At 46.7% G+C, this 16547-nt stretch overlaps 1 protein-coding gene across 2 annotated transcripts; it reads right to left on the bottom strand.

Annotated features, from left to right (window-relative positions):
* Nucleotides 1-2554: 2554 nt before the first annotated feature.
* SET (SET nuclear proto-oncogene) lies at nt 2555-9892 on the bottom strand. Of its 2 annotated transcripts, none has more exons than XM_047701300.1 (8): nt 9454-9892; nt 7852-7909; nt 6825-6967; nt 6368-6471; nt 6149-6262; nt 5223-5393; nt 4988-5134; nt 2555-4375 (listed from the first exon to the last, which is right to left on the bottom strand). In XM_047701300.1, exons 1-8 carry the CDS (start codon nt 9524-9526, stop codon nt 4352-4354), a joined length of 834 nt encoding a protein of 277 aa, XP_047557256.1. In that variant the 5' UTR covers nt 9527-9892; the 3' UTR covers nt 2555-4351. The 2 variants fall into 2 exon arrangements, with proteins under 2 accessions (XP_047557256.1, XP_047557257.1); XM_047701301.1 differs by having other exon boundaries at nt 5029-5134; nt 9454-9891.
* Nucleotides 9893-16547: the final 6655 nt, after the last annotated feature.

The raw sequence follows: 16547 nt of genomic DNA, 5'->3' as shown, positions 1-16547 counted from the left end.
TACACATGGGCACATCAGTTACCGAGGGCTTAGACGACAGCACATAGTAGGCTCTTTTAAATGGGTTATTATTAAGTTGCACCAAGCTGAATGTTGATTAAGGATAATTTAGAACCAAAAAAAGACTATCAGTTCCTAACTGTATAGGGAAAACTAAGCTCCTCTTTTCTTTTTTTTCTAAGATTTTATCTGACAGAGAGAGAGAGGGAACACAAACAGGGGGAGCGGGAGAGGGAGAAGCAGGCTTCCCCTTGAGCAGAGAGCTCGATGCAGGGCTCAATCCCAGGAACCTGGGATCACCACCTGAGCGGAAGGCAGACGCCTAACAACTGAGCCACCCAGGCGCCCCAATCTCCTCTTTTCAGCGGGTATCTCTCTCCCATCATTTATCTTTTACAGCCAAGAAAGCTGAATTATGTGAACTCAAAATGATTTTCCAACGTTGCCGTGTGTTTCACTAACTGGTCAATAAAGGAAAGGCAGTCAGAAGTAGCAGCATCCATGAATCTCAGGCTGTCAAACCCACAAGGAAACCAAATCCTAGGCTGATGGAGGAGTCAGATCAGACAGCTTCATTCTGTCTGATGGCACTTCATGAAACTAATTCTTGAGAAAATTGAAGTTCACTTCACATTCAATATCCAGTGGATATTGAACTCTCTAGCTAATTGGCTATTAAAACTATATAAACATCAACCCAAAATACATGTAAAACTTCCTAGCAGGGTACTTTAAAAATGTTTTCCTTTCTATACTTTTTCATCCCTGGTATTGGAAACGTCAATCCATCTATGTTTAGATTTCCCTCCCTTGGGTAGTAGGAGTACGCAAAGTCACCAACTAATCAAGTTGTCAACACCCTCCACTCCTTATTCTTGCTCTAATCACACTTGTAGGTCTTCATGAACACAGATACATGTTCGAAAAGGAATGGTCACTGCTGGGGTTGGAGGGAGGTGTATTTTTCCAAGGGGTAAGATGTCCTCTTTAAACAACTGGAATGGCTATCCATTTATCTCCTAAAGAACTTGTCTTGATCTTCAGAAACCCCGAGAGTTTTCACCCTTTGCAACAGAATTCCATTCTTGAAATGGGCAGAGACGTCATACCAAAACCTAACAGAAAAGTCAGAAAAACTAAACCTATGTTTCTAGAACCAAGTGAAACCCTGAAACCAGTTGTTATAAAGCAATGATAAAAATTAACAAATTAGTTCAGAAACACAATTGGCTAGGAATCCTCTGAAGCCCAAAATGCCCCCCAAATCCGTCAAGTCAAAAATCTAACTTTTGGCAGCCTGGCAGCTAACACAAGTGAAACAGGCCAGATGTAAAACCAATGGCAACCTAAAGAGACAGGATTCTGCGGACATTTACGACTCTACATCCTAGAGCCAGAGCTGGGTCAAACTGCAGGGCCTGTCACAGAGGTCAGGGAACAGTTCAGTCTTTCGGAAATCAGAACATCCTTGGAGAAACCCCCTCAATTGCACGGATGGTCTAAAATAACATATTCCTTCAGGTTTGAAATGAAACCTAAGGATACATTATCAGATAGATACATTATCCTCTGTGTCCCAGTTCACAGAGTTTAGCAAAGTCTGGCACAACTTTGGAAGATGTCCTCTTCCCAAAGAAAGTACCTCAACAGCCAACACTTGCCCTTTTTTTGAAATGTCCTTGTACCAAAGGAGTTTTAAGCCATTCATTTGGCACTTTCCAATACACACCTAAGTGCCAGCCCGGGGAACCCCTCTTGCAATGGGGCACAAAGCACCCTTGCTACTGTGTAGCACTTTCTAGTACACTAACATTGCCACCTGCCTGCCTCACAGCCTAGGATCCTTCACAGATTTGCAGGGATGGGGCAGTCTCAAAGGTGGTCTCAATAGTTGGGAGGAAATTATCTTTTTTAAAAAAAGATTTTATTTATTTGACAGAGAAAGAGATCACAAGTAGGCAGAGAGGGGAAAGCAGGCTCTCTGCTGAGCAGAGAACCTTATGTGGGGCTCGATCCCAGGACCCTGAGATCGTGACCTGAGCCGAAGGCAAAGGTTTAACCCACTGAGCCACCCAAGTGCCCCAAGAGAGGAAATTATCTTTTAAGGGCTATTTTCTTAAATCACCTGCTCAAAAGTAAAGGAATATTTTAAGATTATATGTGACCTATAACCTGACAGCACTCTGAACTCACCATCTGTCAGTTTTAGTAAGCTCTAACTTTGAGAAACAAATATTACAGGCCTACTTAATGAGTAATTCAAGTGACTTGTTTTTTTTGGCTAGCCAAGAGTCCTTTAAATGTTGAGGCTTCAATAGGAAAATACTCAATCCCTTCAGGAACTAACTACATTCCAAAGAAGTTTCTTTTCCATGAACTTTGTATCTATCCTTTCGTACAGATGCTCTCTCTGCTATACTGTACAATTTGAAGAGCGGTTCCCCCCTTCCCGTCCCTATGAATGCAAGTCACACGGAAAAACTTCCTTATTATCTCAATCCAAGAGCAAGTTAACATGTCTCTACAAAACAAGGAGAATGACCCCAGTCAAAAAAAATCTTTATGTTCCTTTATTGGAGCAAGATTCCTGACCGGTATACAGTAATGTATTACTAAACATGACCTGTGCAGAAATTACATACTATCCATCTAGACAGGTTTTCATTACACTTTGCCTATCGATGGAATAGTTCCATTTATAAAGTTTTATACATCAAAAAGCTTTGAATTTGACCAGGCTGTCCATTAATTCATCTCTGAAAAAGTTAAGTGGCATTTAATTTTAGCTACTATAATTTACAGCATTAAAAAGCTTATGCATTAGGTAGCTTCCCAAAATGGTATCCTATGCACAACGGCATTTAGCAGAGCAGGGCCTGTCATCTCACCCGGATTCACACAGACAGGCCTCGCTTGAGAGCTATATGCTAAATAGCTAGTACTTTGAGACAAAAGTACTCCTGAGTTTCTTACCACCAATACGGACTTCTTACTCTGAGAGTCTGTCTTCTCGGCCACACTTCATAGTACCAACGAAGACGCGCCAGTAACTGCCCTGTGTGTAACTTGGCATTAGAGCACCAGGTCTGTCTGATGGTGGTGGCAGGCACTATTATTATATCCAGGTAAATAAAGGCCCATTTTTAAAAATGCCAATTTGAGACACAAATCAAGGGCACAACATAATCAGAATTGAGTTCTGAGCAATCTGGTATCCCGATTGATGTGGAAGATTTCAGAAACTGACGGCAAACTGTACCCACGATGGCTCCTGGCTTTGGAGACATTAATACATTGATTCAGATCCCTTTCCAGTCCACACAGCCCTGAGGTCACCCTGCAAAGTGTGTATCAAAAAATACGGAGTCAGGGTGACAAAGTTTGACAATACGTTATACAAGTCAAACTTGGAAAATCATATTAAATACACCTGTTCTGAGAGAAAAGCATCAAATCCTTTGTGTACACATTTAGTTTTATTGTAACAAAGCAACTTGTACACTTTTAACGTTTAAAACTGAGCATCATCTTTCCTTTCCAGTGAAACAAAAAGAAAATTTAAAAATAAACAGGAACAAAATTACAAGAGAGAATGTCAATTCCAAATAAGATCCTACAAGTTCTGCTGATTCTCCCATCGAGTGGCAGGGCTCGAGTCATCATTAGGAGAGAGTTTTATTTTAAAAGTGTCATCTTAAACTGCAAGGATGTCCGTTAAACATCACAATTAAACATGCCAAAGGAGAAGCCATGTTGTCAAAATGCCCACTTAACCCACCCAAACATCTCAAACCCACCCTTTGCTGACCTTCTATAACCCCATTTTTTTAAGTTTTTTTTTTTTTTTTAAACAAGAGAAAGTAGACAGGTACATGTTGGTAAATGCTAACTGTCCATATTCACATAGAGACACAGTGTAATCTCTGAGCCCAATATACAGAGAAAGGAGGAAAAAAGCTAGAATTCTATGCACTACTACACAGGGGCCTAGCACCCTCCAGCTTCCAGCAGAGCTAAGGGAGCAGAAGGTTTTTCTTTTTTCCCACAGAGCACGGTGGTGTTGATTCCATAAAGTTTTTGTTTTTGTTGAGACAGGAAGGGACAAAAATGAATTTGGAACAAAAAGGGGTAGAGATTCTTTTCCCACTGTATTCTGCTCAAGGTATTTCCCCCCAAAATAAGCTGAGAACCATGGTATAAAGGGAGAGAAAAAGGAGACTTCAAAAAACAGGGCGAATGAGCACGAGAGGAGAAAAGAAAAAGAAAAAGGAAAAAAAAAAAAAAGACGGCAACTTGCTCCCAGGGACTGAAGAAAATTAAAAAAGGAAGGTTGGAATCCATCAGTGTTCCATTAGTCATCTTCTCCTTCATCCTCCTATAAGAAAAAAAGTGGGCAGTCAACCTTCAGGGTTAATTCTAAAGTCATTCCTCAACATTCACACAAAACTTACGGACTTCCACAGAACCTACTGCCACATTACGGGTACTCATAATTTTACGAACCTACGAATTAGTCTTTATCAAATCTCAACTGAAAAACACAGTGATGTTGTTTCAGATAAATTAGTTAACTTTTCAGCACTCACTAAAATCACTCACCTCTTTCACACCAAATAATACAAACAAAAACCAATCTACTTAATTGCACTTTGAGAATTTTAATGTTTGCCCAAAACATGTGAATCTGTTACTTAGATTTCTCAGAATTTGACCAGCTGCACTATCCGTATCACCTTCATTAAGTACTGGCCAGGGAAGGACAGGATGGAGTACTAACCACAAAGGCAGAACTAGTTATAGTTATGTCACGAATACAAGGACCTTATTAAAATCTCCTTCCATCTCAGACAACAAAATAGCTTATCTCACCTACAAATCCTCCCACGATCAGTTGGCCAGTTCTATTATACAATACATTTAAACCCACAAAGTAACAAGGTAAATTCTCTGATGATCGTTTTTTGGACTTAACCAAACTTTCTTTTACCTCTCCTTCCTCCCCCTCATCATCATCTTCATCTTCTTCACCTTCATCCTCATCTCCTTCTTCATCAATATCTTCCAATCCTTCTTCTTCTTCATCATCATCATCATCCTCTTCTCCTTCCCCTTCTTCATCATCCATATCGGGAACCTTAAAAAAAACAAGAGTTACCTGAGGAACTAATTTTCAAACAAAGGAGACAAATACAACTTTGAAAAAAAGCGCATTCTCAACTCACCAAGTAGTACTGTAATGGATTTGGCCAAATATCATCTTTGATGACCTCTCCTAACTCATCTGCACCTGCATCAGAATGGTCAGTAAACCAGGTGAAGAAGCTCTCTGGTTCCTCATGCTGTCTCTTCCTGCTGGCTTTATTCTGTGTTTGACTTGAACGTTTCGTCAAATCCTAAATAAATGAAGATAGAAGAACTTTTGAGTCAGGTTCTCCACAACACCTAAATTCCCTATAAATTAAGATTTTAACCCAAAAGCGGGTTGGGGGTGCGGGTAATACTTGTATGTTATCTATACTTGTTATCTAAAACAAATCATAAAACATATAGCAGGTAAATAAAAGAAATCCTAGAATTCTAGGTCTGCAAAGACTTATTAAGTTTACATAAGCTTTTCCTGAAAAGGTACCATATACATTTGGCTTTTTAACAAAATTAGGTCCAGTTTGACAACCACTACCATAACACAGTACAATAACTTAACATGGGAGGGGGAGGCACACCTGGGAGGCTCAGCATCCTGGGACTGAACCCCGAATAGGGCTCTCAGCTCAGCAAGGAGTCTGCTTCTCCCTTTCCCCACTCTCCCTCTCTGATATAAACAAAATCTCTAAAAAATTTTTAAAATGGGTTCACCACTTAGATGCAGACATAAATGCAGCTTGGGAAGTAGCAAGCCATTTGAAAAAGCTCAACCACCAATATGAAAATCAAAACAATGTTTCTTTAAAGACTTGCACTAGAATTTGTAACAACAGCTCCAAGCCACAGTATTTGGCTTTAACATACTAGAGGTTTTTTCTTTCTTCCTTTTTTTTATATTAAGGATTTGTATCACACACATTACCAAAGCAGCAGTATTGGCTAAGTGGTTTAACTAAACCAAAATACATGAATTGATACCTTCACCCAACAATTCCTCAAATACCTTTCCAGATTTCCATTTGATTTCAGTGGACTTTGAAGATGGATCACCACTCTCATTCAGATGAAATTCTTTGGAGAGAACTTTATTTTCGAAGTAAGGGTTTTCATCAAAATACTATAATAAAAGATGGGAGAACTGGAAATCAATACAAACAAGTCTTCAAACCAAAGCTCCAATTCATTTCCACACTGGCAAATAAGAAGAGTCACTGATACTTACAAAATCTATTCTGTAACCTGATTTAATATCTTCAAATTCTGTCACTTCAACTCTTGTCAAATAATGCAGCGCCTCTTCATCCTCCTCCCCAAGCAGTGCAGACACTAAGTGACCAAATTATAGGTCAAATGAATATTAAACAAAAATTAACAATTCAAGTGATGCCTTTAAAAATTTTCCAAAGGAGAATCTTTGATTTCATAAATCCATTAAATGCAAACCAGACAGATCAGTGTCAGAGCCGTCACTATCTTTTACCAAGTAATTAAAGAGAATCTCAAATCAGCACACAGTCTCTTCTAAAATAGAGAAAGCATTAAAAGGAAGCCTCCCCTCTCAAGTGTTTTAATCTCTTTGTAAAACCAACATGTTCAACTAAGTTCTCCAGCCAAGTTCCTCCACTCTAACAAGCACAGGCATCCCATACCCTAGAATAAATGTTCTGATAACAACATACCTTGTGGATGGTTGACAAATGTTGTTACCCAAAAATTGGGGATTTTGGCGATCAATTCCGACCTCTTCTGAAAAAATGGTTGGCGGAGTTTGTTATATTTCTGTTCTACTTTCAAAATCTCCTCACTGGCTTGTTCATTAAGTCTGAAGCAAATGAAAAAACCATGTTGACAATGATGGTTACTGACAAACACAAAAGTGCTGAAACTCCAGAATATTTACTTATTAGCTTTAGAAGAATACAAAGTACTTATTTATAATAACTGAAACACCTATATTTTTGTAGTTAGAGTCACAAGTCAAAACTAAGATGGCCATTTGATGGGCTTCACCAACACACATTATCAGTAATTAAGAGTTCGCAAAGTGCCCAAACTGAGCATTTTGGTAACATTGTATATTTACATCACCAATTCTATCACCAAGCTAACTTCAACTGTTTCAACCTCAGGCAGACTGTTTACAAAAAAAAAAAAGTTGCCAGTGAAGTAACAAAGTTATAACCCAAGTGGGAGCACCACAGATGCCATAATGCTGAACTATCAGAAGTCCAGGCACTGCATTTCAGACAACTTGTAGCCTTTGAAAGCAAACCCAGGCTTTAGGAGGTCAATGTACTTTCTTCAAAAACTTTCTGGTCCAGGGGCACCTGGGTGGCTCAGTGGGTTAAAGCCTCTGCCTTCGGCTCAGGTCATGATCCCAGGGTCCTGGGATCGAGCCCCGCATCGGGCTCTCTGCTCAGCAGGGAGCCCGCTTCCTCCTCTCTCTCTCTCTGCCTGCCTCTCTGCCTACTTGTGATCTGTCAAATAAAAAAATAAAATCTTAAAAAAAAAAAAAAAAAAACTTTCTGGTCCACATACAAGTATTTCACAGGAAATTAACACTGAACTTTCAAAATATTTCCAAGTTATAACCATCTCCACTTAGGCAGTGGATACAGATTTATTTGACCATAGTTTCAATGATTACCAGACTGTAAGTGGCATATCTCAGAAAACTTCTGCGAAGTAAACTACAAAAAACTTTACCTGTCTATTTCATTTTGTACTTCATCAATATGTTCAATTGCTTCTTGCTGTTCTTTTTCTGCAAAAAAAAAGATATACAGGACTCAATACCAGTTAAAATATAAAATTAGTTTTCCTGAGGTCAACAGAGTCTGTGATGTGACGCATCAATAAAGCAGTTTTGCAAAAACAAACTGCCTACTACACGGCATGCTCTCCACGTGTTCATGCCTGTAGTTGACAAATTGCTTTTTAATTAAAAGACTATTCACAAATGCAATCTGCTAGGCTACTCAAAATATCTGCAGCACTTTTTCAAGACTTCCCTTCCAAGAACGAGACCAGTTACCCAAGTTTCTATTATGAAAGATAAGGAATAAGCCTTATTCAAAAATTCTTACTGTTACTTATCACATCATATACTAGCTAACAGAAATGATGCCAGCTGTTAACGCCAATACGGAAACTAACCCAAGACCATAACGAAAATGGGGACACCACCTATCTTACTGGTAGAATCACTTCTTACAGAAAGTTGAAAATACCGCTCCGCATCGATTACAATTATCAGACACGCCTGACAGGTAAGGCCCTTCAATCTACCCGACCATCATAAACACTGGACTTTACCTTCTTAGATTAGGAACCTTGGGATTCCACCCTGACCTTTCTCTCCCCTCCCCAACCCAATTTCAGGCGGGCTTATCTCAGATGCGGCCCCACACGATTCTGGAGCACACTCAGAGGGAGCAAGCATGAAGGCTGAGAACTATGAGCCACAGAAGGCAGAGGAGGAAAAGGGGTGTGCTATGGAAGAGGTGCCCTTTTGTCCGGCGAAGACTGCAGAACCTACAAAGCTAAGTGGGCGTGAAGGGGCCCGATCGCGCGGTTCATTTCCGGTAACCATCCCGGGTTTTGCAGCCCCCCTGCCGAGAAAGCCTTTACGGCCAAGGCTGGGAGGTTTGCTGAGAGCCATTGTAAAGCCCCTCCGACACGCAGGCCGCCGGGCCAGGTTTCACAGCGCTCTGCCGCGACGGGGTGGCTGCCCCACGTGGGAAGTGTGCCCGGGGCCGGCGAGAGCATCCTCCCCGGCGGACCAGGCCCAGTGCGCGGCCGGCCGCGTGCTCCCCCGCGCCCCCACCCCGCCCCAGCTCCAGGCGGAGGGCCGCGCCGGGGCCGGCCTCCGGGTGCGGGTGCGGGGGCGCCGCCCGCAGGCCGGGCGCGAAGGGGGAGCCGCGCGGAGGCCCGGCCGCGGGGCCGCGTCCGGCCGCACCATGTGGCGGCGGCGGCGGCTGATGGGAGCGAGGCATCATGGCGGAGCACAATAAAGAGAGGCTTCTCGGGAGGGAGGGAGGGGGAGGAGAGCGAGGGAGGGGGGAGAGGAAGGGGGGGGTCTCCTCCGCCCGCGCCGAGCAGGCCGCAGCGCCCCCGCCTCGCAGCGCCGTCCGCCGCCGCGGCGCCACCCTGGCCCCGGCCCCGCGCGCACAAAAAAGGGCGCCGAGGCGCGCGCCGGCCCGTCCGCCCAGCGCCCCCCGCGCGCCCCGGGCCCCGCCGGCGGCCTCCGGGCCGGGCGGGCGGCGAAGATGGCGGCGCGGGCCGGCCCCCGCCTCGCCTGCTCCTCACCTGAGGTCTCGTCGGCCCCGTCGTGGTTGGAGTTGAGCTCCTTTTTACTGACTTTGGCCGCCGGCGCCGACATGGTGCTGCTCCGCGGTCGGGGGGGGAGCGGGGAGGGGGAGAGAAGGGAAGGCGAAGGGGGCGGGCAGCGGCTTCCCCTCACGCCACACGCGCGGGCGCTCGCTCGGTCCGGCCGCCTCCTCCCGGCGCTCGCTCGCTCTCCCTCCCCCTGGCTCGCGCGCGCTGCCCTCGCGGCCTGACGGCGAGGGAGGGGCTGGGGCGGCGTGCCGGGCCCCGGCCCGGGCTCCTGCTTACGGAGGGGAGGCGGCGGCGGGCGGGCAGGCGGCTCGGCTCCCTCACTCACGCTCCGCGGTCCAGCTCGCTGCTCGCTCTCCCCGAGCCGCCTCCTCCACCACCTCCTCCTCACGGCGAGGGGCGGGCGGCAGGACGCAGGCGCGCCAGGCCCCGCGCGCACGCCCCGCCCCCGGCCGGAGAGGCTCGCGCCGCCCCGCCATTGGCTGGAGCTCCGGGACGAGGGGGCGGAGCCGCGGCGAGGAGACACAGGGCCCGGCCGAGAGGCGGGAGGAAGGAACGCCGCGACGTACGGGGCTGGCCCCCCGCGCCGCGCTCCCCTCCCCCGCTTTCCCCTTCTCCAGCCAGACCCGGGACATTTGCGCGCTACGGGCGCGCGGCGGCCCGAGAGGCGGGGCCTCGCCGGGCTGCGCGCAGGCCCCCCGGCGGGCGTATCACGTGGTGGCGGAGCGGCTTCCCTTCTCCGCCGGGTGGCGCGGAGCGCGGGGGAGTGGGGTGTTACAGCCCCCCAGAAGTGTAGGCCTTGTTGTAGCCTAGCTTCACACCGGGGCCCAGAAATACACGCACCCCGGGCTCGGCGCCCTGGGACACTGCTGGGGCATCACTCTTGGTGGGTGAAGGAAGACGGCATCTCCATCCTATTTTCCAGATGGGGAAGCTGCCCTTGGGATTCACTCAAGCTTGTCTGCAAACCCCGAAGCTGTCCAGTCCACTTACAAGGCCTTTTCCTGGCTTCTAGTCCAAGCTCTGCCCCGACGGCTGTGTGCACTTGGGCAGGTCACCTTCCCTCTCTGTGCCTATTTCTGTTGTGAAATTATGTAATTCAAAAAAAAAAAAAAAAAAAAAAGGCTGCCAAGGGGGAACGTTGTGTGATTGGTGCCAAACTGGAAGTTCTCTGAAGGCAGGGAGATACCACACTTATCCGCGCCTTTTCTGCCCAACTCCTTGCCTAACGCTTAGGAGAAACAGTACCGAAGGCTAGGAGACAGCAATAGGAGTGGATCTCATTGAGGCGCACAACTGTCCGACGGCGTAGACGGTGTTAAATTCATTTCACCACGTCAGAGATGGGACCTACAAGACCTGCTTCAGCCGCCAAGACTTGAACCATTAAGTAAGGCCAAGACATGTCTGTTTAAATAATGTTTTTCAGGGCGCCTGAGTGGCTCAGTGGGAACAGCGTCTGCCTTTGGCTCAGGTTATGATTTCGAAGTTCTGGGATGGAGTCCTGCACCTGGCTCCCAGCTCCTCCCATCAGTCTGCTTCTCCCTCTAACCTTTTCCCCTCTCTTGCTTTCTCTCGCTCTCATAAATAATGTTTTTCAGATAATGCAAATACACCACTGTTCTACTCCCTCTTCCATAGCCCCAAGAGGTGGACCACAAAAAGCCTGAACTCGCTCCCTGGGACTGAGCCCACCTCAATCCCGCACCTGTCACAGTTGGATGGGTGTCTTAAAGGAAGAATTATTAGTACCAGTGATAAGTTGGTCAATGTTTAACAACCGTTTCCCAGAAGGGAAAAAACACATACACACACCAAAACCCCTGATTTGTAGCATTTGCTGATTTCCGTGGTGTATCAGTACTCTCCTAGCCAATTTCCTGCCACCACTGTGATGTCACTGAACAATGCTGAGTTAAAACATAAGGCTCTAGTGCACTGTTGAAGAATGCACCGTGGGCCACAGGCTGTGATAAACTATAGGTGTTTTCTCATTTAATCCTCATAAAATACAAAGCAAGTATTAATATCCTCATCTCGCAGCTAAATCCAACTTTTTCTGATGTGAGTGGCAGACCAGCAGATAATAAGGCCCCTGCCCAAAGATCGTTTTTCCATTTTTTGACATGACATTTGACATCAGGACTCAGTAGACACCTAGACACAAAATAATACCCTTACTAAGTGTGATGTGCCTCTTAATTTTCTACTCTATTTTATTTTCTTTAAATGCAGGTTGCACTCCACTAAATTGATTTTGTGACCCATTAATGAGATGAAATGGTCTGAAAAACACTGTGCTGAGGGCTGCTGTTTTCAGACAAAGCCTGCTCACAGGTTGTGAGTACCAGTGACCCAGAGCATCTCCTAAGTGCCTGATCTACCTGAATACCCCACACATCCGCCAGGGCTCCAAGTCTCTTCTCCAACCATCCCAGCCCTTAGAAGCATTCCGCTCCTCTTCCTGACCTTTCCCACAACATTTCTCAAGATGAATGCAGGGAGCCCACACTAGGAAGTGGAAGAGAAAGAGAAAGCAAAAGGGCAAGATTTTCAGTAAACAAGGGAGTGGCATGGACACTCCAAGAGATAATTCACCCATGCTGAATTAGTCACTGTGGTCTCCCCGAATCTAACACCATGAGCTCTGCTTTCTCTCCTTGACCTCTCTCCTCTCCTCCGCAGCTTTCTTTGAGGGAGGAGAGCCCCGCAACTTAAAGATTGGAAGAAAGATGTGGGAATTCTCTACAACACCGCAGTGTCTCAAGATGACCAGGAAATGTTAGCAAGGATGGCCTTCAAAACCTATCCCATCTACCTCTCTGAGTCTCCTTTTCCTGATCTGTCAAATGGGATTATTCACAACTTCTGTTTTGAGAGCTGATGTGCCTGCCTGATGGGTGCCCTGGGAGGGGCATGAGCTGTCATCTGGATTTAGATGAACCACCCTGGAGGAGCTATGGTTGTATCTTCTAATCCATCCCGGTCCTGTCGATTCTCCCAAGGAGCTAAACAGAAGGTGACCAGGAGGTCTCATCCATATTTTACTGCTCACAAGTGGGAAGAAATTTACAAGCTATCAAGAGCACTGATTATGAGCCGTTTGATGTCTTGAGTGTTTCACATCTATTTAAGCCATGCAGCAAGCCTAACAGAGGGATCCTGTTGAGCCCATCTTACAGAAGAAGGAAGCACAAGTTATGTCACTTGCCCAACAAGATCACACAGTCAGCCAGAGCCAGGTTTAGAACCCTGGCTGTCCAGCTTTACCACAGGGAGGCATCAGCTGGGCACGTCTTTCACATCTCATTTGGAAGGGGGTGGACTGGGACCCATTCAAGTCAAACTTGCCAGGTCACCCAGCAGACCCACGGGAGCACCAAGATGTGGACTCTTCATCCAGTGCTCCTTCCACAAGCACGACTGGATCTTAGCCATGTCAGCAAATTAGGAAGATTTATGGGCTCCGAGCTGCTCCCCTCTGCACTTAGGCAGCCTGCTGTCACAATTTCCTAGGGCAACGCTTTCCTGTCTTCCGCGTATCGGGACCCAGCTCCCTCAAAGGCCCCACATATCCCCACTCTATTGGGAGAGGCCTAATCTCACAAACAGACCACGTTGTGACTGGCTCCAAGCAGTGTGTCTGGAAAACACAGACCTTACCTCCAAGTTAACAGTTAATGTGGGGAAAGGGGCAGACGTGAAACAGGCAATTACAATGTAATGAGGTAAGGGGGAGGCTGGGGGGACTCTGGGTGCTTCGCTACAAGGGCAGAAGGGGGCTCCTAACACCCAGCAGCTGTGGCTCAAAGAACACCTGCAAGTGACTTATGAGCAGAAAGGGCAGGAGAGGAGCACAGGTACGGAGACAAGAGTGATCCAGGCAGAGGAAAAGTGGGCTTCCGGCCCCTGAGGTGAGAGAGAGAGAGAAGAGCAGTGAAAGGTGCCAGAAGGAGAAGGAACCTGGAGAGGTGGGCAGGGGCCAGATGTACAAGGGAAGTCTCTTAGTCGGCTCCTTGAGGGCGATGGGGAGGTGAGGGTTTTTAACCAGGGAGTCACGTGATTGGCTTTGCTGGGGCTGGATGGGTGGGTGGGGGGCGGGAGGAGGAGGAAGCTGGAAGCCAGAGGAGTGGCAGTAATCCGGCCAGAGCTGTGGCCAGGCAGCAGCCGCAGGAAGGAAGTGGACGGATCTGAGAGGTATTCAGGAGGTAGAACCACCGGGACTGGGGGATTTGTCTGGATGTGGGGGGGGGGGGTGAAAGAGAGGAAAGGGTCATGCATCACCCAGCCTCAGGCTGGCTGGGGGTGCCCCTTACCAAGACCCGGAACCCAAGAGGAGTGAGTTTGGGGGCTGGGAGACAGGCCAGCTTAAGTGTTGGGTTGGGGGCAGGGATGAAGTACCACGTGCTCCAGGTCTCTCAGTTTTGCCTTCTAGTTTTTTCTTCACATCACCCTAAGCCACTCACCCACCCTGTGCTGAAAGCCTTCAAGGTGTTTGGGGTCATATCTCAACAGGCATTGGGAAGGTAAAAAAAAAATCCTGTAAGTCTTCCATAAAGCGTAGTGTAGGAACTTACCTCCCTTATGCAAGTGCTGAGATGTTGACGTCTGCCCTGACTTGGGGGCAGGAGGCAGTCTCGGTTTCTTCGTTTGAGGCGGGAGCGAAGACTGGCGTTTGGGGGCCATGCTGCAAGGAAACTCCAGGAAACCGGGAGAGAGGCACGTCTGGAAGCTCTGATTGCTGGAGCTGCCCCAGGTGGCGAGGTTTAAATCTACCGGAGCCGCCGCCAGCAGGAAGGGATATTTACATGACAGTGGGACACCCACCCCATCCCCTCCCCCAGTCTCATCCCTTCTCTCCCACCCTCCAATCAAGATCAACTTCTTTTAGTTGCTCTCTGCAATTCCCTATGGGGCATTCTCGGCCCTCGGTGGGCGGGAGGAGGTATTTCCTGTGGGAGAAGTTCTGTGCTGTCTTAGACCCTCTCCGTAGTGAGCATTTCCTACATCTTCTAGATAGGCAGACCTGCCCCCATTGAGAACTTGTCCTCTTCTTCTTTATTTATTTCTTTTGGCTTCTAGATTTAAACATACCCTTGCTTCACCTCAGCCTGGATCATTCCTCAGAGCCATAACCTTCACTCCCATCCATGTCTGGCTAACTCCCACCCAAACTCCAGGTCTCAGCTTGGAGACAGAAATGAACACTGAGGGTGCCTGGGTGGCTCAGTGGGTTAAAGCCTCTGCCTTCAGCTCGGATCATGATCTCAGGGTCCTGGGATCGAGCCCCCCATAGGGCTCTCTGCTCAGCAGGGAGTCTGCTCCCCCCCCCCACCTGCCTCTGCCTACTTGTGATCTCTGTCTGTCAAATAAACAAATAAAATCTTAAAAAAAGAAAGAAATGAACACTGAAATACAGGATTCCCAGTCAAGAATTACAAAGGAAGAGGGAAAAGAAGGTGCTCTTGAGAAGACTTGGAGCATCTCATACTATGCTCACTTTGAAAAAAGAAGGTTGAGTTTGAAGAATCTTTAGAAGGCATCTTGTCTGGGGAGTTGGGGGGGTGGTCACAAACTTCAGAGCTAGTAGCCTGTCAGATAATAACTATGAATAAGCATAAAACTTAAAAAAAAAAAGGGGGGGGTGCCGCCTGGGTGGCTCAGTGGGTTAAAGCCTCTGCCTTCTGCTCAGGTCATGATCCCACAGCCCTAGGATTGAGCCCCATATCGGGCTCTCTGCTCAGCAGGGAACCTGCTTTCCCCTCTTTCTCTGCCTGCCTCTCTGCCTACTTGTGATCTCTGTCTATCAAATAAATAAATAAAACTTTAAAAAATAATAACTATGAATAAGCAAGCAACTGGATTTCACCAGAGCCAGTGGAAGGTGGAGTGGTACAACCACTCTGGAAAACGGCTAACTCCATCAAAACTGAACTCATGTTCAGCATTTCTGCTCCTGGTTATGTTCCCAACAGAAATGCTTACCGGTGTATTCTAATATGTGTGGTAGACATGTACAAGAATGTTCATACCAAGATTCACAATAGTAAAAAAAAATTTTTTTTTAAGATTTTATTTATTGATTTGACAGACACAGCGAGAGAGAGAATACAAGCAGGGGGAGTGGGGAGAGGGAGAAGCAGGCAGCCCAATGTGGGGCTCCATCCCTGAGCCCTGGGATCATGACCTGAGCTGTAAGGCAGATGCTTAATGACTGAGCCACTCAGGGGCCCCAGTAGTAAAAATCTGAAAATGAAACGATCAATACTTGAATGCATACACTGTGAAATATTCACACAATGGAATATGATAAAGCAATGAAAATAACCGAACCACAACTACATGCCATCATGTGTCTGTAGCCTACAATGTGTAGTGTTGAACGAAAGACACAAGCCACAAAATAGGATAAGCTGTGTGATTTCATTTATATAAAGTACAGAAACAGGCAAAACTGGTCAATGCTTAGGAGAAGTCTGGAGAGTAGCTAAACTAGCCTTGAGGAGAGATGTCATCGAAAGAGGGCACCAGGGGCCTCTGGAGTCCTCCGGGTGCCTGTTTCTCGATCTCGGACTTGCTACATCACTGTGTCTGATTCGTGAAATCTCTGTTGCCAGGTTTCTGGTCTTTCTAAAGAGAAGCCAGGGGTACATTTCTTTTTTTTTTTTAATGTGAACTCTCTGGATTTTTGAAAATTTGCAACGAATTAAATATTTTATTTATTTTTAAATCAGAGGGAGAGTGAGCTCAACAGGGGGAGTGACAGGCAGAGGGAGAAGCATGATGTGGGACTGGATCCCAGGACCCTAGGATCATGACCTGACCCAAAAGAAGCTGCTTAACTGGCTGAGCCACAACTTAATTAGTTTATTTATTTATTTTTATTATTATTTTTAAAGATTTTATTCATTTATTTGACAGACAGAGATCACTAGTAGGCAGAGAGAGAGGCAGAGAAAGAGGGGGAAGCAGGCTCCCTGCTGAGCAGAGACCCCGATGTGCGGCTCCATCCCAGGACCCTGAGATCATGACCCGAGCCGAAGGCAGAGGCTTTAACCCACTGAGCC

Source organism: Lutra lutra, chromosome 13, assembly GCF_902655055.1.
Source record: "Lutra lutra chromosome 13, mLutLut1.2, whole genome shotgun sequence".
NCBI classification, from domain to species: domain Eukaryota; kingdom Metazoa; phylum Chordata; class Mammalia; order Carnivora; family Mustelidae; genus Lutra; species Lutra lutra.
This window is presented reverse-complemented; position numbering and strand designations above follow the sequence as displayed.

Coding starts and splice junctions, on each gene's coding strand:
- SET (XM_047701300.1), bottom strand. CDS start 9,526: ATGTCGGCGCCGGCGGCCAAAGTCAGTAAAAAGGAGCTCAACTCCAAC. Junction 6,472..6,824: donor ATTTGTCAACCATCCACAAG/GTATGTTGTTAT, acceptor TTGGTCACTTAG/TGTCTGCACTGCTTGGGGAG. Junction 5,135..5,222: donor ATCCATTACAGTACTACTTG/GTGAGTTGAGAA, acceptor GTTTTTTTTAAG/GTTCCCGATATGGATGATGA.